This window comes from Papilio polytes, unplaced genomic scaffold, assembly GCF_000836215.1.
Source record: "Papilio polytes unplaced genomic scaffold, Ppol_1.0 DF823731.1, whole genome shotgun sequence".
Taxonomy (NCBI): domain Eukaryota; kingdom Metazoa; phylum Arthropoda; class Insecta; order Lepidoptera; family Papilionidae; genus Papilio; species Papilio polytes.
Genome location: NW_013525473.1, coordinates 4,041,339 through 4,065,771, shown reverse-complemented (window position 1 = coordinate 4,065,771; position 24,433 = coordinate 4,041,339). Strand labels below are relative to the sequence as shown.

Genomic DNA, 24,433 nt, shown 5'->3' with positions numbered 1-24,433 from the left:
TTTTTTTAATTTCACGCGGACGGAGTCGCAGGCGACAGCTAGTAATATAATAAAAAGGAAAGATTTGTATTTTCGTATGTATTGAATTAACTCAAAAACTACTTGACCGATTTCAAAAAAATTATCCACCATTGAAAAGCTGTTATCAGTGAGTAACATTGGCTACATTTTTATTATTTTGCATTTCAGGCAGACGAAGCCGCGAGCAACAGCTAGTCTTAGATAAAATAATAAAGTTTAGATAAGTAAAAATTGTATTATGAGAATGCTCGTCAATGACTTTGATTTACCAAAAATCGATGGAAAATACAAATTTGGACACAAAAAGTTTGAGAGGTTTCTTATTTGAAGCACACTATAATCATTTTTTTAATTAAAATCAAATTATGTGATGTTACCTCCTCATTGTACATGAACTTATCCGAGGGCAAGTAGATCGGTCCCTCCAAGCCGTACTTAGGTATGAGCACTTGTAGGGCGTTCCTCTTCACCGCTAACACCATCGCTGATTCTATCTCAACACGGTTCTTGAATAATATCTAGAATAATAAAAAAACTTTAATAAGGAAATCTGGCTGAATTCTTTGATACAAGGAATATTATTAATGTAAAACAAAGTTTCTTTATCAAAAGTCCGCGATAATTGTTAAATGTCCGATAGTAAGTAGTCCCTTTTCCTCCGACCTTTTTATCATAAGAATAGGATGGGAAGGGAACGTGGTTTTTACGGTGGAGGAAGAAGAAATATTTTCTTTATATGCGTGTCCTCCGTCGTTTAAGGGTAGGCAACGCATCCGCAGTTGCGGATATCTGGGCAGCGGTCGCTTCGCCATTTTGGTGGATTTAGGCCACTTGCTCGTTTGCCACCGCATAAAAAAAAGTTCAAACGAGTGTACCTAAAAGTGTATCACTGAGAATTAGCCTGATAGTACTGACAAGTGTGTTGACGTATATCTCAATGTGTATAAAACGATGAAACGAGTGTATATAAAAGTGTAACACTGGAAATTTCCCTGATAGTACTGATATGTATGATAACATATATCTCAATGTGTATAAAACGATGAAACGAGTGTATATAAAAGTGTAACACTGGAAATTTCCCTGATAGTACTGATATGTATATTGACGTATATATAAATGCGTAGAGAAGGTCGAACGGAGTGTATGCAGAGGTGTATCTGTGAGTGAGGTGTGTACTGACGTGCGTGTTGAGTGCGACGGAGGCGCGGCCGGCGAGCTGCGCCTGGCGGTGGCGGTAGTTGAGGTTGTGGCAGAGCGCGGCGGCCACGCGCGCGTCCAGCAGCGCCGCGTGCGTCGCCTCCGCGCCCGCGCTCGCCGCCAGCAGCCGGTGCACCATCACGTCCGCGTATCTGCACACAAACACACACACATATATATCTATACTATTATAATAAAGCGTAAACACACACGTCTTTGTTCCCTAAGATGTGAGCAATTATAGCATATTTTTGAATAATTACTTCTTTAATGACACATTTAATCACACTTTAGGCTATATATTTTCACGCCATTAAACTTAGGGGGTAAATGTTTTGGATAAAAAACCTAATGTGGGAAGAGACCATAAGTTGCTGCCAACATCAAGGAAGCAAGATTGCCAAGGTTTGTAATGTCATGTCATTTTACATTTGCTATTGATAAATTGACAAATGTAAACAATAAAATAAAATTTTAGATTAAAATGAAAGCATATGAATTTTGATATTAACAAAAAAATCCGAAACAACAATTTATAATATCTTTTTATATAATGTTTATAAAAGGTGACATGACCAAATTGGGAGTGATGACTGAGATGACGTATGATAGAGTTATGTGGAGGACAAAAACCTGTAGCACTGACCCTACGGGAGTTGGATAAGGAGAAAGAAAGATGATGTAATGGGTATAAATCGTCACGAGCTCACCTTCGTATAGGAGATGTAAAATGCGTGTATATGGGGCAGGCGAGGCCGTAGTGGTAGAAGTCGTCGTGCGAGCGCTCGCCGCTGGCGAAGTACACGGCCTGCTGCATGCAGCGCGTCGCCATTATACGCAGCAGCGTGTTGAAGAACGGACGAGACGGTATCACTGCGCGGTCTAAGGACGCTGACAATGATTTGTTCGTTGATATATCTATTTCGAAGCCCTGAAAAAATAAATGTCAAAAAATGTGTAATTAACGTTGTTCTAATTATATTGGGTATAAAGATGACGGATTATAAAGTTATTTGGAGAACGGAAACCCAAAACGGGAGTAGAATGAATACTGGTGATGTATTTAATTACTTGTTTAGTTTATGCTGATTTATAAATACAGACAACTTAACATAATGCATAGTAATTCGTATAAACATTCTCGATAGTTTTTTTTATCCTGTTTCTTGCAATGATACAAACGCAGCTTCTTGTCACAAACAACCAATAAGGTTACGCAAATCGAGAATAAAAAAAATGAAATGTTGGCATAATAAACTGGAAATCGGTAGCCACTAATAGACCGAAGTGGAAAAAATTCCTTGACCAAGCGCAAGGCTCAAAAAGGGCTGTAGAGCTAAGGAAGAAGAATAAAAAAAACGAGAATAAGCAATAGAAAATATAAAAAGCAATTTCTCGTCTACCACTGATGGACTTTTTTCTTACAGGCGTATTTAAATTAGTTAGAAAGAGTCATTCAGTTCATTTCATACATTAAATTACGATGTATTCGTAAAAATAAGTTGTTTATGGAAATATATGTATTTATAGATGCAGTTTTCGTCAATAAACTGATTTGGCTGTTGTCAAAATTATATGTTTTGTAATAAATTTAAGCTACTTATAATTTTTTAATAAGTTGAATTTTATTGGCTATAATTCCGCGTCAATACATACAAAACAAACGATTATAGCTTTGGATATAAAACACCGTTAATTTCCCCGATTGTACATACAAAATGGCTACGTTTGAGGCATGTTTGTCACTTTGGAAGGCGTACCTGTTGCTTGGCGGCCTTGAGAAAGGTGTGGAAGTGCGCGGGCGGCGGCGCGGGGTGGCGGCGCAGCAGCGCGCACTGCGGGAAGTCGCGCGCGAGGCGCTCCGCCACGCTCACGTTGGCCAGCAACATGAACTCCTCCACCAAAGAGTTGGTCTCCAGCATCTTCTTAGCCTGCACCTCCACGGGGTCGTGCGTCTCCGAATCCACCTATGAAATTCATTATTTATGGCCAGTTTCCTAGATACGTTTAACACTTTGTATGCGGGCTTTTATAATGTATTTGCAGTCTGTCGTTCGGGTCACGTGAAAATACGTATTTAGAACATTTGTTGTGAATAATATAGTAATTTTCGATTAACTGCGATATATCAGGTAAATATCCCCCCGATTTACTAAAACAACACCCGATGCAAGTATTCCCTGCACGCCAAGGTTAACCATTCGTTAGTATTTTTAGTTCGATAAATTCTTGAAATGGGTTTCCGAACTACGTAACTTGAGTTTAACTCCTTTGAAATTTAACTTAACCTAACACTAATGAATCGCTACATATTGAAAAAATAAATAAAAACTTCAGCAATGCAGCATTAGTAAATTTTTATATACAAATATGGATTTCTATTTATTGAGAAAATCTGACAACACCAGAACATCGGCATAGACATCCCGTCCCTATGACAGCTGTCAATGTCATTCAGACGTATTAGAGCGCGCCATTCTGGCGACAGGCAGTGGCCTGTGTTTTAATTGTGAATTTTTTTTTTAAACGACCCACTAGTTTTTGAGTTATTTCAATACAAACAAAATAAAAATCTGTCCTCTTTATAATATTAAGTATAGAATTGGTGGTATTATCGAGATACCTGGAAGCGTATCTCGGGCGAGGCGAGCAGTAAGGCGCCGTTGTCCAGCCTCTTCTGCTTCAGTCTCTTGGCGAGCGCGTTGAGCGTGCGCAGCGAGGTGGCCACCTCGTCCTCGCGGGACTCGTCGTCTATCACCAGCTGCGCCTCCTCGTACGTCATCGCTGCACGAGACTGGGATTAAAATAAAACATCGTTAGCCAGAGTGCACTAGAATATTTATGTCTTTATTTACCACAAATTACATAGCATTTTAATTTGCACAGACTAAAAAAACCACAACTAGAAGAACATACAATGCCATGTTCTTCTATATTGATTTTTTAGTTTCAGAATCATATTTTTGATTCGTCCCTCTCATAACATGCCCATACCATGCCGACGTTTTACTCCTTACCTTCTCTACCACTGGGGCTACTCGCAAACTTCCTCTAAAATACATATTTCGTAATTAATATTTTATACCAATTTTTATCTACTCGTATATCTATATTGATATGATAAAGCATAGAACCACTTATTATTTTTAGACAACTTATTTAATTGATACTGTCGCTTTAAACTCGGAGAAACACTTCTCGTCAGGACTCAGGATGCGCGCCAATATCCATCCTTCCAGTGACATTGACAGCTGTCAGCTGTCAGCTAGGGACGTGACATTGATGCCGATAATCTAGAGTTGCACCAATTCTACAGCACCGTACTAATTTTGTAACATTATGTAGGATGACAGTAAATGCAGCAAAATTTAAAAAAATGTAATAAAAAGCGCTATACTTACGGCACGGTATTGGCTATATATTTCCACGCTATTTAATTTAGTTGGTAAATCATTTGTAAAAAAAAAAAGTCATGCATGAAATTATTTATGCGGATGAAGTCGCATGGAAACAGTTAGTACAACACAAAAATAATACGATACCTTTATAACACTTTTGTGGAACTTAGTTGAGAGAATGTTGGCGTTCTCATCGATGTGCCAGACGCAGGAGAAGGCCAGCCGCTCCTCGCCGCCGCGCAGAGAACACAGGTTGGAACTTAGAAGATCTGTCAAATACAACAGTAAGATGTCTTTAACATATAAAACAAACTATAGAGAATTACAAATCAACATTAAATTGTACACGCGGTAAAAAAATTCTATTCATCTCTTAAATATAAAAAGAAGAAGAAAAAAAAACTTTAGACAGCTTTCCAATTGGACACCGTCAAATTCCTTAACTGTACAAATTGAATTAAGCTGTGTAAGTATCCATTTTTGTCGAATTATCCATACACGCCAGAAACAAAGTTAGTAATGAGTGTGGAGGTATACCGGTACAGGTAGACATAGAGATGGACGGATTGCGTAAGGTATCATGATCAAGAAGTGAGGGATGACTGTTATTTGGAAGACAAAAACCTGTTGCGCTTACGGGAGTAGGATAAAGTAGGGGAGAGTATATTCATAGTTTCACGCAATTAAAATACTTTTAACAACATAATTAAACTTAGTATCGACTCCCGCCAGTGTTCCGCTGTTCTGATACTTCCGAGTAACATTGACAAGTGTCAGATACGGGACAAATATGGCAATAATCTAGTGTTACAATCCGGTTTCTTAACTTAGACTATCAACTCCCGCCAAAATGATGTGCTAAACTAAATTAACTGAATGATATTGACAGGTGTCAGATAGGAATGGGACGAATAAGCCAATAATCTAGTGTTGTACCAGCAGTACCGATTCTTAACAATACATACCAGGCACCATATCGATTCTTTTATCCACTAGATATACAGTAGTGGATCTGGAAGCGGCTTCGGTATCGAGCGCGGTGTGCGGGCGCACGAAGTAGGTGACGTCAGCGATGTGCACGCCCACCTCGTAGACGGTTGCGGCGCCGGGCAGCGCGCGCGCGTGCAGCGCGTCGTCGATGTCCGTGCAGCCGGGCGGGTCCACGGAGCATATGCACACTGAACGCAGGTCTACGCGCTTCTTTATCTCCTGTTGTATAAATCATTATATTTTTAGTATAACTTAAAGTATTACATCCAAAAAATATATTTATACAAATACTGGAAAAAGAAAAAAAGAAAATAAATAAAAGATGTATCTATATAAACATAAAAAAACGATAACGCACCAAAAAAACCAACTAACTGTGCAAAAAAGAGTACAGACATAGAAATAAAATAAAAAAACATTGTATTTCAATTTATGTTATCTTTTAATTTACAACAAGTAAGGATTTATTTTATATAATTACAAGCTGTTGCTCGCGATTTCGTCCGCGTGATAATAAAAAATATAGCCTATGTTACTCACTGATAACATATCTTTTCAATGGTGTAAGAATTTTTGAATTCGGCCCAGCAGTCTTTGAGTTATTTCAATACATACAAAAATACAAAAATACAAATCTTTCTAAGAAGAGAGTAAAGATATAATATTAGCATATAATTATGTCGAAGTGTTGCCCGTATATGGGTGTAAAATGGTTTATTATTTATGATTAAACACTTTTCATTTTTATCAATTAATTAGAACCCTATGATTTGTGAAAGAACTTGTGTTATCGTAAATTATGTAGGTACAATCATTTTATTTAAAAACACCTAAAAATGCTATAATCCAATAAACTTGTAAAAAAATTATTTTGAAACATAGTTAACCTAAAAATCACAGATAAAAAATGAATAAAAATCCACTTACTTCCTCCGGTATGGTCCAGTCTTCAGGTGGCAAACAGGCCAGCACTGACTCACTGAACCGAGCATGAGGTATGTCATGTTCCAGTAAAATTACCTCATTCTCTGCATTCTTGTCACCTAAAACATTAATAAAAAATTGAATGCCCTTTTAAAGACTCTTCCCATCCTGTCTCGTCTCATCTAGTCCCGTCTCCTCTCGTCTTGTTTCGTCCCGTCCCTTGAATGACAAAAACGTACTTACCAATAGGTCCTAAAGAGCGAACAAAATGTCCTAAAGGATATCGACTGTTTCTAGGCCAAGAGTCGAGAGCTACAAGTATCCTTTGCGAGGCTAGTACGTCACTTTGACGTGTCTCTATACGTACATGAGGAATCTTCCTCTCAGCTGGAGTAAATAAATGGCGTGTTGCTCCTGTAAGTAATTCATTTTATTATAATCATTATAATAAAAATGAAATGTATACAGTTATGGTTTGTGAAGTGGGAGTAATTGACATAAATACCTTACTTCTTACAGATTATAAAAGAATTACATGCAATAAGTTAATTAAGTTAAATAAAGTTGTTGTTGATGAAGTTTCACATAAAAGCTTGCACACATAACCTAAAAATGTATTTAAAAACCTAAAATCATACCTGAAAATTTGCTAGGTTTTAATATCCCGCAATATTGCCTCCATTTCCTTCTTATTATTCCTACAACTTTTCCTGTTGGTGTTATTTCTTCATCACTTTTATCCTTTGGTTTCACAGTTGGCAGTAATTCTGACTCTTCCTCTAGAAGATCCCCTTGGTCATCTGCTTTGTCTTCTAAAACTATATCGCTGGGCTTCCGCCATTCCTCCTTCGGTAATACTTCTATAGCAACAATGTCGCCGTCAACTGCTCGGTTAATACCAATATGACCTTGTAAAAGAATCTGTAAATATAACATTTGACTGAAATACTGAAAAATCAACTGATTAAAATTAAAAAAAATCCTCACTGTACATTTCGACACACTCAAGACATTAAATGACACCTCACCCATTTAAATATTAACAGTGGTAGAGCCCGCTTTAACATTTTCGCACGAATGGGCCGGCTCGCCTGTGGTAATACCTCAACCACACAGAAGACAGGCGTGAAGTGGAATCAATTTTGCCTTTCGTCTGATGAGTTAGGTGCCGGAGGCCTAATTTTAGTCCCTTTCCCCCTTTTCTTTAGACGTTAGGATGGCAAGGAAAAGTGGATTTGACGGTGGAGGAGATGCATAGGAAGGGGAAATATCCTCTTTATGAGCGTCTCCTCCTCCGTCAATGAAGGGTAGGCAACGCATCTGGAATTGCGGATGTTTATGGGCAGCGGTCGCTTTCCATTTCACTGGATTCACTTGCTCGTTTGCCACCTTATATTATAAAAAAAAGGTTTAACTACAGGCCACATAATATATTAGAATATGTAACAAGCATACGTAAAAATATAAATATCTGCAACAAACATCATCTTTCTGGTCAGTCAGATAAAAATACATATAAATAAACTTAAATATTTACCGGCTTTTCAAAGCAACTTATGACAGCTGAACCTTCTAAATAATTATCTCGTGAGGCGTAAAAAGTTCCCTGATACAACTTTCCATTCCTAATGCCTGCATGAACCTGACTCGGAGTCAAATGTGCGGGATACAAAGCATCTTTCGAACAGCTTTCTGGCATAACGTTTTTCGATAATTTGTCAATAAGTCCCACAAATCCATTAACATTTTCTATGTAATCTTTAACTGAAATTTAAGATTATAGATAGGTATTTGTACAATCTTAAAGCAAACAGTGAACTTTTAATTTAAAACATACCTGAACAACACACAATGCCTTCATCTTGAGCAATCTTTCTATTATTCTCATCATCTGTTAGTAACACAATCTGTGGAATCTGTCCCTTCAAATTATTTACACTCAAATGAGATGCATACCAAGACGCTGCCTTACGTATAGCTCGGTCATTTCTATCATTCTGTTTCTCACCGGGTTTTCTTTCAACATAAGTATCTCTGTAATATTAAAAATAAGATAAATGTTAATTAATAGCTAACAAGAAAATAAAGAATGGAACAGTAAATGCAGAGAGTTATAGAAGACTAGAGAAACAAAGTATATACAGAAGAACCTCGATAACTCAAACCTCAGTAACTTAAAAACCTCAATAACTTCAAAAACTAATATGTTCCCCACCCATCAGAGCCCAAAACCTCTACAACATACCCTTGTTAATAAAACCTCTATAACTTTAAAACATTTTGTGTTTCCCTTGGACTTTAACTTATCAAGGTTTTACTGTAATAGGTAAAGGGTTCAATAAAGTTATACATACTTATGGTGTTCATTCACAAAAGAATAAAATCTCCTCTTTTTGTTACCAATAATCTCTAATAATCTTTGAAATATAGCTGTATTTTGATGCTTAACTTCTTCCAGTACTGTTTGCAAAATGATAACATTCTTCAAAGCCTCCTCCTCGAGAATGTCTATTTGATGTAATACCACATTGGTGTCCAATACAAGATAATGGTCGTAATCAAAGAGAGCGCAGATAGACTGAGGCTTAGCTTCTAACACGTATTCATTTTCTTTATGTGGGCAATGGTTGCAAGCAGATGAGCCACATAATAAATCGTCGCGTAAATAGTGCTCCCTAACAATCTATAACATAATTCATAAAAGTTATATTGTGTGACAAATGTATCTACATATAGGAGTATTCGTTTTTGCATAAAAACATCTGTTTATTTTAATAAAAAGAATTGCATTTTTATAAAAGTGGAATATAGTTTTGGATAAATAAAATTAATATAACCTTACTTTTAAAATGTTACCGCGTTTTGTCTTTGTTAAAAAAGTTTTAGTTGTCCACATCATGATGTTAAAAATGTAGATTTACCACCTTGAAAACTATTGATAAGTTTAAGTTTACCAATAATTAATCATTCTACTTTGTCGGCAAAAAGCTCTGTTTTATTTTGTTTTGACACGTTTAGAATGATTGATTTGACATTGACAATATCAGACTTTATGTCAAAGAGTGTGCTTATCAGATAGTTCCGTGATGTTTATGGTGCTACTACTATGGAATGTTCTATCGTATTATATCTAATGTGTTAAATGTCTCGGTTCATAAATGCATATGCAGATATTTTCTGTTTTTTCATAATTGTGGAAATATTAATTGACTCTTCAAGGTTGGAGCATCAATTTTGACTTTTATTTACATGCTCTTTGAATCTTCGTTTAATGCATAATGTCAGTGAATTTTCAATTTTCATCAGTCAAATTTAATACGTTCTCGTGAGATAACGCGTAAAAAGTAGTTAAAAAATGTTTGAAAATGCAAAAAGGGTGCTACCAATTTATTTTAAATTTGAAACGGGATTATAATTGTATATTTACGGACTAATGATTAAATAAAAAATAAGTGGAACTATAAGTGTTGTGATTCAAACATTTAATAAAGCTATTGTTTTCAAACACCTATGCCTAACCAGCAGTGTAGTCGGTCTCTTCAACAAATATGGGAGGACATATCATCGATATTTGTTAACTTTACAGAACGGATATTTTATGTGCTCGGTGTTAACATAGCAAGGCATCCATGGCGGACGATATGTATAATATGGATGTTTGTGATATTAAGTTGTTTCGGTTTATTAAGGTTTCACATAGAAAAGAATCCTTTCAGGCTATGGGTCCCACCAGACTCGGATTTCTTTATAGACACAAACTGGTTCATAGATAAATTTGGAACCTCCTTCAGATTTCAAAAAATTCTTATAAAATCAGATAATGTTTTGGATCCAGAAATATTTAAAACAATGAATAATATTACCAATGAAATAGATTCTCTGACAATAACATACAAAGCAAGAAACTATACAATTAAGGATTTTTGTTATGAAGTACCTGTGGTTAGTTTTTTAAACTCTAATGAAAATCTTAGATCTGAAGGGGGTGTAAATGCAAGTCGGTCAGTGTACAAAAGGAAGAAAAGTAATAGTGAATTTAGTGACGCAACACTATGGTTTGATGATGAACTTTACTGTGGAGTTTTGGAAAAATTTACAATGACATGCCTCCAATATAACATTTTGGATTTATGGAGTAATAGTCCAGAAACAATTAAAAATGTCACAAAAGAAGAAATAATCAGATTAGTTAACCAAGTTAAAGTGAATCCTATATCAGGTCATGCAACGGACTATTCCAAGTTACTTGGTGGAATTAAGTATAATAAAACTGGTCATATAATTTCTGCAGAATCAGTGCTGTTCACCTGGTATACACATGTCAATATGTCCGATGAAGATATGAATGAAGCTGGCAACTTGGTTGGCACTGAGGAGTGGCAGTCTATACAATTAAGTATGTGGGAAAAACAGTTTTTATTAAAAATGGCAAACTTATCATCCAATGTGAAAGGTCTAGAATTATATTATGAAGCTGGACGAAGTTTTGCTGATGTTAGCGGAGAAACAATGTTTCATGATATGGATAAATTGTTTATTGGTATATTCTTAATGTTTATTTATGCGGTAACAGCTTTATCAAGATGTAATTGGCTTGAAGTAAGATTAACGTTAGGCAGTGTGGGGCTGCTGTGTGTTGGAATGGCTTATGTTTCTGCAGTCAGTTGGTGTTCTATTATTGGTATACCATTCGGTCCAGTGCACTCTTCATTACCATTTCTTCTAATGGGTTTAGGTATAGATGATATGTTTGTTATGAACGCTTGTTGGAAAATGGTTACAAGTTCAAAGTCTTCTAAAAGTGTGCCCACTAAAGTAGGCCTAATGTTAAAACATGCTGGTGTGTCGATCGTAATAACATCAGTCACTGATATTGTTGCTTTACTTATAGGAGCTATTACTATATTACCGTCTTTAAAATCATTTTGTATTTACGGTGCTGTAGGTGTATTTTTTGTCTTCTGTTACTCTGTGACATTTTATGTAGCAGCTTTTACGTTAGATTTAAAAAGAATTGAACAGAATCGTAATGGTTTTCTATTTTGTTACACGCATACGAAACCAATTGCTTTAGCAGAAAATAAAACTAAATGTCACGAACTGTTCTCTGGATTCTACAAATATATTGTTCTTACCAAAGCTGGTAAAACAATTGTTATATTATTTACTTTAATTATGACATGTTTCAGTATACAATCAACATTAAAATTGGAACAAAGGTTTGATCCTAAATGGTTTATACCTGAAAACTCTTATTATAGGGAATTTATATCAGCTTATGAACATTATTACCCTGAGGAGGGCCAAGATGCTATGGTGTTCTTAGGCAAAATCAATTACAAATACGAATTTTCAAATATTTTGAATGTTATGGAAGATTTAGGTAACAGTTCCTATGTCATGGATGTTGATCCTTGGATAGATGGATTTTATAGATATGTGTTAATAAACTATGCACATGATCTACGAAATAACAGTATCACTGATGCTGAATTTAATAAATATTTGTCTAGATTTTTATTCAGTCCTGTTGGAGGTAAGTTTCGGGCTAGTTTAAAATTGACAGAACCATTAGTTTGTGGTCATCCTGCTAGTGAAATACAGGGGTCAATTATGTCATTTAAACTTAAAAACTTCCAAGGTCCTGAGGAATATATACCAGCAATGAATTATGTAAAGAGTGTTGTTAAATCTGCAAACATAACCACTGGTGATGGTTATAGAAGTGTTTGGGCCAAAGTATTTGCCAACTGGGTAACAGATGAGATTATAGGTCTTGAAATGGAGAGAAATATTGAGCTAGCTTTACTCTGTGTCATGGCTTGTACTATTGTACTCATAACTAATCTTCAGATGTGTTTGTGGATATTTATTTGTGTGTTAATAACTATAATTAATGTTTTGGGTTGGATGCAAAGGTGGGGTATGACTGTAGATATTGTTTGTTGTATAGGGTTGGAATTAGCAATAGGATTATGTGTGGATTACGCTGCTCATGTTGGTCATACTTTCTTAACGATGACGAACGGATCACGCAATGAACGGGCGTTTGCGACAGTTACATCTATAGGTACTGCTGTCTTGTTAGGTGGTGGATCCACGTTACTCTCTCTGTCACTATTAGGAGCATCAAAAGCATATACTTTCCAGTCATTTTTTAAGATTTTCCTTCTTGTGATTCTATTTGGTTTGTTCCATGGGTTAGTGTTTTTGCCTGTAATATTGTCATTAGTTGGTCCGGAAGCATATAGAAGTAAAGAACATAGGGATAGGGATACGTCGCCTGAGGCTGTTGAACTTGATAGAAAAAATAATGAGAAAGAGAACTACAGCACAGGAACATGACAGTATTGGATACGTGTAGATAATTGTAACAAAAATTAATTTAATCTCAAGCATGGTAACTTATCTCTATTTTTATCAACAGCAGTCTCATACTCAATAAGTGATAAGTTGTTAAGTATAGATAAATAATAATTAAGATTTATTAAGTCGGCATAAGTTGAATTTTGATCACGAAAATACTTTTGATTGTGATATTATAAACATATGATATTATTGTATGATACTAAAGAGTTATATAAATACTGCATTTTAATAAAATTTATGACTTCCACGTAAATAATCGTATCCGGCGATTTTGTCTGAAAAAAAAAATATTTTTACACTTTGGCAATATCGTATGATGCTTTTGCGTCAAAATATAAGATTATTTACGTAGCGTTATTATATTATAAATATTGTCAATTATATTATCTTTACTATATTTTATATTAAATATTTTAAACAATCATTTTTTTGTTTTATATTAAACCTTTCGTATTAACATTTATCCAAATAACTTAATATTAAAAAAACACTTTTGGAACTACGAAACAAAATTCGTAACTACAATAAGTTTTTATTTGCAGAAATGAATGGTCAGTTATCTTCGAATGACCTCATAATCATATCATTTATGTGCCCTACTATAAAATCATACTTTGTTTTGTTGTATTATGCAGTTGACATACATTTTTTACACTATCTGATAAATGCAGCCTTGGAGACATCAAGTTGTGATTGGACGGGTTTTATCTTGATCACTGTGTCGAGACAACTACATTATTTTGTGAAATAGTCGCATAAATTTGACATTATCGATAGATAGGACGCAAGGTGCTGAGATTGTGATAAATCCCACGGTACTCAGATTAAGAATTAGCACGATCACATTGCATATAAAATTATTTTGCCTCTATTTTCTTTATCTGCCCCATACATTTAACATGTCAAGAAACTATGATATGCTATCTTAACTTTAGTAGAGAACATGAACATGATTTTTCAAAGTAGAACTGTTAAAAAATCTGTTAATTTCGAACATTTATATAAATGTTAGATATAAATCTGGCGATTGAAAGATCATGATTCGACATGTACAGTTGTGGAAAACGGAATAACGGTGATATTCCACTAACAGGATAATTCTCTTGTTTCTTGGAATGAATCAGCCTTTTACAAATACGCAAAATGATAGCAGTGAGTTGCGCGTACTACGGAATAATAAAAAGTAATCTAATATGCATTTGTACTACAACAAAGAGCTAGTTAATACTCGTGGATGCTATTACGTTGACTTTTCAACCTAATTACATTGTGTTTCAAATGATATGTTACCTTAATCTATATCTATACTTCTGTACTATTATAATAAAGCGGAAACATATACTTCTTTGTTGCCTAAGATATCAGCAATTACAGCATATTTTTGAAGAATTATTTTTTTATATAAAAAGCCCTACACTAGCGTCATGCTTTAGGCTATATATTTTAACGCCATTAAACTTAGGGGATAAATATTTTGGATAAAAACCCTAATGTGGGAAGAAGACCATATGTTGCTGCCAACATCAAGGAAGCAAAGTTGTCATCATGTCATGTCATTTTGACATTTGTAATTGATAATTTGACAAATGCAAACAATAAAATAAAATTTTCATAATTTCATGCAGATTAAGTCGCACGGGAACAGCCATTAAGAATGTAAACTTCCTTGATCGTACATGCATTGCATACGTTCATTTCTTTGTTAATTTAATGATAATAATGTGTATAATATCTAGTCGTGGATGGTCTGGTCATGGACTTTGTACATTATTATGAACATGTATGTCAACATAAATCATAATACCGGTTTATTTCCTGATATCTGGCAATATGGAAGTAATAATAACTAAAACAACTGTCAGTTTCTGTTTTAATTAATAATTATGTTAATAGTCACATTTTCATAGTTAGTAGCTTGCACTGTTTCAAAAATAAGATAGCTTAATGAAAAATTATACTTCTACAAACGTACTTTACCTTCTGTTTTGTTACTGTAAAAATAGTTAAATTGTTTAAACTATCGTGAGAAAAATTAAATGTAAAAATAGATTTATAATAAAGTTTTATTACACAATGATATTTCCAAATACAACAAAAAACGAATCTAGTTTTTTCTGTTGAGCGGCTAACAAAGTTAACCTTTCGACCTTCGTATCGATGCTTTGTTTCCTATTTCCACAGATGTCCTTTTCCAAGGCGTTTATAAATTGCAAACCGGACGATTTGAATGTGGCCTTGTTTTAGTAATCGCATGTTAAACGACAAATTGCCGGCAGCTTATCATCTTCGTATACAACGCTTATTGTGCCATGCACAAATGTATATCGAATTCAAACTTTACACACGTATTAGTTTAAGCACTTGACTTGAAATCTACAGGTCTTGGGTACCAATCCCGCCATGTACCAATGTAATTTTTCGAATTTTCGTATGTAATTTACCGGAAGTTCTTATGGTGAAGAAAATCATCGGGATACAACCTGCACATATCGGCAAAGAAATTTAAAGATATGTATGAAGTCAACCAACCGGTAGTGGACTGTGGCCTAGCCACCCTAACTTAGGGTTGGCTCCGTGCCCCTCGGTGCGGACATATAGTGGAGCTGGTAATGATGACACGTATTTGTTAAATTTGACTTCAATTTTCTATCTATCTCACCGACGCTTTAAAATAATTAATTTAATTTCTAGATTAATATTTTTACTTCAAATCATTATATGTCGATCAACATGTTAAATCATATAACATTAAACGATTTAATAACATTTTTAATTGTGTGTTTTCCATCAAAATTATACTTTAACAGAGCAGCTCTACGATAACATTTAGAGAGCAGTTTTTCCACTTTATGATTACTGGCGTCCCGTCCCGGCTTCGCACGGGTCCAACTTTGATAAGAAAACGTGTATTTACGACATTACCTTAGAAACCCCTATTATTATTATTTCTTTACAAAATTTTACATATAAACCTTCGTCTTCAATCGCTATATACAAAAAAACTGCATCAAAATCCGTTGCGTAGTTTGAAAGATCTAAACATACATATGGACAGACTGCGGGAAGCTTTGCTTTATATTATGTATGTGATTTTTAAGTCGCATTACGACTAGATATACATAATTACATATGCCTAAGTGTAGTTTCCGGCTAGCTACAAGTTTCTATCTTATCTTGGGATCATAAACTAATAGTAATCATAGAATTAATGAATTCGTGATCCTAGATGATGTGTAAGTATCGGTAGACATCTAATAAATTAAAAATATTTATTTAAATTTATTTAAAATATCAAGCAAATCAAATATTTTTACCCCTTAATAGCCAAAGAAAGGGATGATTTTTTTGCTAAGTGATCGCTGTCCATACACATTCGCAAAAGCGTATGCTTTGCCTGGCCTTGATGGACGGAGGAGACGCACATAAAGAGGATATTTACCTCCTCTATGCGTCTCCTGCACCGTCGAGTCTTCGTTCCCTTCCCATCCTCTTCGTATAAGAAAAAGGGGCGGAAGGAAAAGAGACTAAAGCAGGGCCTCCGTAACCACACTGATCAGACGAAACCCGGAAGGCTCACACTTCACGCCTGTCTTCTTTGTGGTCGTGGTAGGGTTGGGGGGGGGGGAGCCGACCAATTCGTGCTGAAATGTTAAAGCGGGCTGTACAACTGTAAATATTCATATTCACGTAACGTAAACTGCTAAGTAAATAACTTACAAGATTGTTAAATCTTGTAAGTTATTTACTTTTAAAATTTTGGTAGCTTGTGATATTTATTTTAGATTATTAATTTATTAACAAGAAACTGCCAATTATAATGGAAATAAATAAACCAGCGATGAGTGTATGCTGTGTCGCAAGAGATAAGATTAACGAAGTAACTCATTAGCCGCTTTTGCTACATTGTTGAGGTATTAGTGTTGCGATCGCAATAATCAAATCACAAGCTTTAAAATACGGAAAAGACAAATCGGTCAACAAAGTTAAACTTCTTTGACCTTTTTATCTTATGCAGATAGGTCTTGTAAGAAAAACACTCGAGTACAAGTGCAAACTTAAAGCAAAAGGTTCGAAATTAAATAATGATGAATGGAGTTTTAAAAATTTTAAAAATTACACAAATTATATATATTTGTGTTGATAACTACTGACTAACGATAAGTAAATAGAAATAATCAAGAAAATAAATACATTTCTTAATGATGTACGAAATAAATGACTGCTTTTTTATTTTGGCTAGAAACTGTTACCATATAAGTTATAAGCCTTACCGTAGCAGCTAGAGACCACACTCAACATGTAAATTTTTTTCATGTTAATCTTATCCAAAAAGATTAGTTCGGTAGCTACTTGTGTTTAATAAATCGTCGCTTTATACGACAAAAATACGTCGGTTTAAAAGACAAATTATTACGAACTTCCTTTATTATTAAATCGTGCTTTAAGCCATAATTTTCATAAATAATTAATTTCCCACGGTCGTTAAAGATATATCTATTAAATCCGCTACCAAGACGCAAAAATATTTCATTTATTTTACACTAGCTGTTCTCGTGCGGCTTCATCCGCATGAAATTATGAAAATTCTATTTTATTCTTTACATTTGTCAAATTATCAATATCAAATGTCAAAATGACATGACATGATAACCCTTGGCAATCTTGCTTCCTTGATGTTTGCAGCAACTTATGGTCCCCTTTCCACATTAGGGTTTTTATCCAAAATATTTACCCCCTTAATTTAATGGCGTGAAAATATATAACTATATGAAAATATATTATTCAAAAATGTGCTGCATTTGCTGACATCTTAGGCAACAAAAAAGTGTGTATTTACGCTTTATTATAATAGTATAGATATAGATATACAATTGGATTAAAATATTCAAGAAACTAATCGTGAAAATTCGGTTTTAACTCAAGGGCAAGCTCTCTCTGAAAGTGAAAATATAAAATAAATTATACAAATGGAACATCTTGGCAACTACGAGATATTTTTAATTTTATTAACAGGCGAAAGAAACGATTATAAATAACTGTTCTTGTGAGCCACTTTTCAATAATTGATTACGCTTTTCGTTCACTTATTATTGTGTATATTTAAAAACAAAATTACACGATTCTTTATCTTAGATAACAACGAGCTGTCTGCCGCAAACTTCGTAAGCGCAAATTTAGACCACACCTGACAGCGAAGAATTAAAAAAAATAGCCTATAATATGCCTATCCATGTCAGCTTCCCTTAGGTGAAAGTCCCGTCGAAATCGGCTTAATCGTTTCGGAGATTATCCGAAACAAACCCGACTTGCGGACAGACGGACAAAATTTTTTTTAATGCGATTTTCGTTATCAGCAATACAAATACATCATCTTCCCGAAATCTGGAATTTTTCTTTCGATATTACAAACAGACACTCCAATTTTATTATTTGTATAGGTAGATATACAGATCAAACGAGACCTAGAAATTTTGGCAAGCAATAAGTACATATATCATTTTATAATCCAACTGTAAAAACAATTTAGAAAGTAGAAAATATAAAGTAGTAGGTATTGTACTGTAGATATTGTTATTTTTAAATTCAGCTGAATTGAATAATAAGACACTTCTCGACTATTTAAAAATATAACAAACATGAAACCATCTTAGCAGAAAATTTATCAAAGGGGACATGAGTAGCGGGAACATCAAAGTGTTCAGATATGCACATGGACATCAGCAATATCAGAATAAATGCAAATGCATTTCTACATTTAATCAGTTTAGTCACAGTCACCTTAAGTAACCATTAGTTTATTCTGAGTATGGCAGTAAAAGCGCTAAAAATCTAAAATCACGCTACTCCATAGTGCTTCGCTTATCAAGACGTCATAATCTTGAACCTATTTGTCAAAACTGCTTAGGTAGGCAACATACTGCGATAAAATTTATAATTGATTAATATTTGATTAATGGAAAATGTGTGATGAAATATGTAAAACAACACTATGTATCTTCCATTCAAATATGTGTAAAAGCTTCCTTAGTCGAACTAAGGCAACTATCTCCTTAATAACAATGAATCTAGGTGCGCGGCGGTACACCCGCCGAGGCGAGCACGGACACTACTTTTGACTGACTTCCCAAAAGAAGGAGGTACTCAATACGTCTGTATGTTTTTTTGTGTGTTACGGCATAACTCTGCCGCTAGTGGATTGATTTTGATAACTCTTTTTTTATCCGAAACGTAGTGCTTGCTGGTTGGTCGCTTATAGTAATCACATCAAAGTTGTACTAATTGTACAATATAGACATAACAGCTACAACAAATGAGGTTTAAGTAATTCAAGGAATTATTTTTTTACTTTTTAGTGTATTGTTTTTTTGAGAGTATTTTGTTTTCTCGAAGCACTTCAGGTTCATGACACTTTTGACACCCCTGAAACTTCGTTGTGGACATAGATAGAAGATTGAAATTTTTAACATCAATAGATACACCGGAAATCATAATATCTTTTAATTATACCTTGTAGTTTACAAATTACAAATAGTCGGTCTTTACTTTTTACGTTAAATTATATTCAATCATAATTTTAAGGCACTTCCAATGATGCTACAAACTTAAAATTTGGAATTTAGTTAGCGCTCTGTCTATAGATGTAGGAAATATACACGGAGGCAACAATCTTCAAATTAAAAAATCAAACAAAAAAATGGGACCCACCTGCAAGCATTACCTTTTGGATAAAAAAAGAATTATCAAAATCGGTCCACTAGCGGCGGAGTTATGCCGTAACACACATAAAAAAAAAAAACATACAGACGAATTGAGTACCTCCTTCTTTTGGGAAGTCGGTCAAAAATACGTATTATCGAGAACTTTCTTAGTTTAGATAAAATGGGATAAATGGCAAGTGGTATACTTTCGAAATGTTCACGCCGTGTAATTGCTAAGACACTAAAACGACTATGTTTTGTATAACATCTAACACACTTGTAGGTAGACCGAAACTCGGCAGTTTTTGTATTTTTTTTTTGTGGGTACTTTGTATATGGGGTCGTGGAAATATTTTACTGCTGTGCAAGTTATTGATAATTTTTAAACATGTTATCAAATAATACAGCACGTGATTGAATGAATTCAGCCAGCGTCGCAACTGTTATCAATTTGTAACACATTCGTTACGTAATTTGCAAAACAAAAGTGTATACAATTATGCGTTGCCAACTACTTTTGACCTATCCTAGACTATGTATGTTTCGCATTACAATTATTGATTAAATATTTAATTAAGTACTTGTATAAAATAATACATTATTATGACACTTAACTTACCTAGTGTTAATTTAATAACAGAATTTAACCAGAAAATTAGCATGAATTATAACTGCGGCAGCCAACTTTGTAACTAAAATGAAATACGATTTGTAATTTATTTTAAATAAAATTTTGTTGAAGTTAGCTGTTGCTCGCGACTTTTTCCCCGTGAAATTAAAATAATAATCAAAGATATAGCCTTATTCACAGATAAACTACCTTTCTAGAGGTGAAAGAATTTTTGAAAGCGGTCCAGTAGTTTTTGAGTTATTCCAACACTAATAAAAGTACAGATATCTCTTTATAATATTAGTGTAGACTGTAGACGATCGCAACATCTCCTGTGTGTAAAAGACAATTGTCACTATCATTCTATTAAGTGTTGAAACCAATAGGGGCATGCCCCTCCAATAACAAAGCAATGCATTGGTATGCAGAGCAATAACCGAATGAATTGCGACCATTATAAAAAGATAAAATGTTTATTTTTATACACATATACAAAGGAAGGTATGATTAACACTATAATCATAGATATATATAACCTTTAGATACCTAAAGAGGATTGTAAAAGTAAGGCAAAAAATGCCCTCGAAGACCTTTTGAAAATCAAAAGCAATTTACAATCAGTACTGACTAGATAGATTAAAAAAGTTGCTTCCCGCTGTTTGTCTGTCTCCAGGTATGCTTAGATCGATAGAGAACTGTATCTTACTAATATTATAAATCCGAAAGTTTAGATGGATTAATGGATGTTTGTTAGAGTTTGTAGCCTAAACGGATGAATAATGATGATGAAGGATCTCCATGAAATTTCGCATAGATGTATAGTCTGGAAGAACGTATAGGCTACTCAATTTTGTTTTATTTTATTTAACGCAAATGGTGTCGCGAGTGAAAGCTAGTGTATAACATAGTAGAGAAATACTAATACTTTAAGAGGTTACTAATATGACATCGTAAATAAAATTTCGTATCAGCAGTGGACCTGGGAGAAGCCGGGGCGGGTCTCTAGTACATAATAAATAACATGTCGGTAAAACATCAACCTTGTATAAGTTCTTTAGCCCCTTGCATTTAAATTTGACCTTGCCTAAGTTCTTTAGACTACTAATTCTTTCATCCGCAATTGTGGTGGCCCAGCATTCAGATCCATACAACACGACAGGTCTTATGATGAACTTTTAGATCAGCATTCTTGGATCACAAGTCACACTAGTAACCGGTCGCCATTTCATCCAACCTGCATTTATTCGGCTTTTCACGTCTCGGTCAAAACAAAACCGTTACAAAACTTAACTCAGCTTCTATTTTTATAACGAAACTATTGAGGTAAGTTTCCTTGTTTTTACTAACATATAATATTGCCATACCTTTTAATATGTAAAAAGACAGGGATAACATATGGTTTTACGGAAGTGGTTTTTAATGCATCTAAAATATTGCTATTACTTTTTTTCTTTTTGAATAAACTCTGTATTTGTAAGCAATATTAAAAACGTGAATGATACGAACAATGGTCTTTGACAAACTCGTTCAAAACAGGCACAGCAATTGTCTCTATTCTTTCAAAGACAATGAAAGGGATAGCAATATTGTTGAAGTACTTACGTGAAGAGTAGGTTCGATAAATGCGGGCGTATGCATTGCAACTTGCAACAATGTTGCTACCATACACGTGCCGAAAATGATTCATACAGACTGAATAGATTTTAAATAAATTAACTAATGCGCAAACATAAATGTCGATTACGTAATTAAAACACGTTTTTAACGAGCTAGATGGGGATTCGACGATAAATTAAAATGAAAAAATATAGCATAAATGCATTAACGCGTAATTTGCTATTTTTTTTTAGCAGGGATATGTTTGAATTATCTTGGATTTCATTATATTCTTATTAATAAAGAAAAATCACCATGTATTTATTAAACTGAACAGAATTTGGTAAATCTTTAGTGGGATCATGAGTAAAACGGTTTTTTATGCTTAAAAATCTGAATGATTCGTAGGTACATTGCATTTTATTACTTTTAAAATTTAGCTCTTAATTTGATTTTTAATCGTAAAATTAGCGAGATGTAAACTGGCTGTAAAAAGTTTATAGGGCCGTTAGTGTTACATGAGGCGTGAATCCTTGCTTTAATCGTTTAATATATTTGTTACAAAGTTTCTGGATTAATTAAGCAATAAAAATCACGACCAAGATGTATTAGATAAGAATAAATATATAGTCTTGTGGCTAATAAAATCCCGTAGTCATTTCCTTCTTAGTTAATTCAATAATTAAGAGAATTATAGACACAAATCAACGTCTATAAACGGAAATAATTAAGGAGATTATTACATTTATTTCGACACATAAACGGTAAAATTGCAGGAAATATTAATAAAAGATCTTCCAAACGGTCTTTCCAGTTTTTGATAAAAACTAGATATTAAAATTATAGTTACCTAAATGCACAGAATATAATAAAGAAATCATCATCATCTTCATCATCATTATCATCATCATCACCAGCTCACTATACGTCCCCACCGAGGGGCTCGGAGCCTACCCTAATATGGGGTGACTAGGCCATAGTCAACCACGCTGGCCAACTGCGGGTTGGTTGACTTCACACATATCTTTGAAATTCTTCGCCGATATGTGTAGGTTGCATCACGATGTTTTCCTTCACTGTAAGAACGTCGGGTAAATTATGTACATATGAAAATTCGAAAAATCGAAAATCACATTGGTACATGGCGGGATTCGAACCAAAGACCTGTAGATTACAAGTCAAGTGTTCAAACCACTGAGCCACCGATGCCCCCAAGACCTTACTTCATAGGATCAATAAAGAAATAAAACAAAACAATTTAACTTACAAAATTTAACCTTTCTATAGCATAAAGTGTAATGAGTTGTAAACTAATTTTTAGTATCGTTTTTGGCAGTGTTTTGAGAGTGTGTTTAATTTTATAGAATAAAAAAAAATCATATTTTGGGCATTTCGCTGGCAGTTTATAAAAATAAAACAAGCAACTAATTCTTAATATCTTCAGGTGCCTTATAATAGCCATTTAAGTATAAAAAAAACCGACTTCCAAACAAAATACACTAAAAGCGAAAGATTCTCAAAAAAATAATACCCTAAAAAGTAACGAAATAATTCCTTGAATTACTTAAACCTCACTTATTGTAGCTGTTATGTTTATATTGTACAATTACTATTACTTTGATGTCGGTGTCAGCCGAGGTATGCAGTGATATTTCTACGTAAGGCTTTTTACGAATTGAGTACCTCCTTCTTTTGGAAAGTCGGTCAAAATTATTGTAAAATAGTTTAGATTCTTTGTTGTGCTTTCATATCTCACACTTGATATTTAAAAGCATTTATTAACGTTTATTTCCTGGGTGTAACGCGTATCCAAAAGTTAGGGATAGTCGTTATAATGCCTTGTATTCTTGGTGCCAACTCTTTGTAAGGTTTTCCATCAGCTGTAGACACCTGGAAGGCTTGCATGAAAGCTGAGAACACTTGGAATAGTGTCTGTCGGGCATATGTTTCACCTGCACAGAGTCGACGACCTGGAATCCAAAAAATAATTGATTTGTTGGTCGAAAATCAATAACAAAAAATGAGCTATTCATTCTATTTGGTTTATGCTAGATATAAATTGTAATTGAAAGCTGGTTGACCAATTAAAAGACCGTCTGATTTAGGTCTTACCTGCACCGAAAGGTAATGACTTGTCCTGACTCAGCTGCAACCGGCCGTTTACAATGAATCTCTCGGGGCGAAAGTTTTCAGGATCCCCCCATATCTCCTTGTTCATGTGTAATGTCACGTAATTAACATTTATCATTGAGCCCTGCGAACGAAACAATCGATACAAATGTTTGTATAATAATTACAAAAATATCGATCGCCGTTTTATCGACGTTTTTCGATTACTGTTACGAATACCCTTCCCGAAGTATTTCAATTAAGTTCTTATTTCGGCTAATTTAATTACTGGAGCGTCAGCTGCGCATTTGTAATCATAATTTATACGTCCAGCTTCGATCGCCACCATGCACATGTACCAATGCTTTTAAATTTTATGTGTAGTATTATATTATATTCGACGTAATGTAATACAATTATACGGTGAAGGTATACATCGTGATGCAACCTGCACATATCGGCGAAGAAACTCTTAGATATATATGTGACGTCAGCCGCACAGATCCAGCTTGTTAGGA

At 34.4% G+C, this 24,433-nt stretch overlaps 2 protein-coding genes across 2 annotated transcripts in view; both read right to left on the bottom strand.

Moving 5' to 3' along the window:
- Nucleotides 1–9,565, bottom strand: part of LOC106103674 (exosome complex exonuclease RRP44) — a 10,018-nt gene extending 453 nt beyond the window's left edge. The window contains exons 1-14 of the mRNA XM_013283498.1: nt 9,376–9,565; nt 8,888–9,216; nt 8,371–8,567; nt 8,071–8,297; nt 7,172–7,454; nt 6,777–6,947; nt 6,537–6,652; nt 5,585–5,828; nt 4,764–4,888; nt 3,845–4,015; nt 2,982–3,188; nt 1,932–2,152; nt 1,205–1,373; nt 399–539 (exon numbers count right to left, since the gene is read on the bottom strand). Of these exons, the coding sequence (XP_013138952.1) occupies nt 399–539; nt 1,205–1,373; nt 1,932–2,152; nt 2,982–3,188; nt 3,845–4,015; nt 4,764–4,888; nt 5,585–5,828; nt 6,537–6,652; nt 6,777–6,947; nt 7,172–7,454; nt 8,071–8,297; nt 8,371–8,567; nt 8,888–9,216; nt 9,376–9,432 (2,658 nt within the window). The 5' untranslated portion in view covers nt 9,433–9,565. The remainder of the gene's footprint in view (nt 1–398; nt 540–1,204; nt 1,374–1,931; nt 2,153–2,981; nt 3,189–3,844; nt 4,016–4,763; nt 4,889–5,584; nt 5,829–6,536; nt 6,653–6,776; nt 6,948–7,171; nt 7,455–8,070; nt 8,298–8,370; nt 8,568–8,887; nt 9,217–9,375) is intronic.
- Nucleotides 9,566–23,454: 13,889 nt separating this feature from the next.
- LOC106103813 (probable cytochrome P450 304a1) overlaps nt 23,455–24,433 on the bottom strand; it is a 7,099-nt gene continuing 6,120 nt past the window's right edge. Inside the window, exons 8-9 of the mRNA XM_013283700.1 lie at nt 23,919–24,060; nt 23,455–23,776 (exon numbers count right to left, since the gene is read on the bottom strand). Of these exons, the coding sequence (XP_013139154.1) occupies nt 23,592–23,776; nt 23,919–24,060 (327 nt within the window). The 3' untranslated portion in view covers nt 23,455–23,591. The remainder of the gene's footprint in view (nt 23,777–23,918; nt 24,061–24,433) is intronic.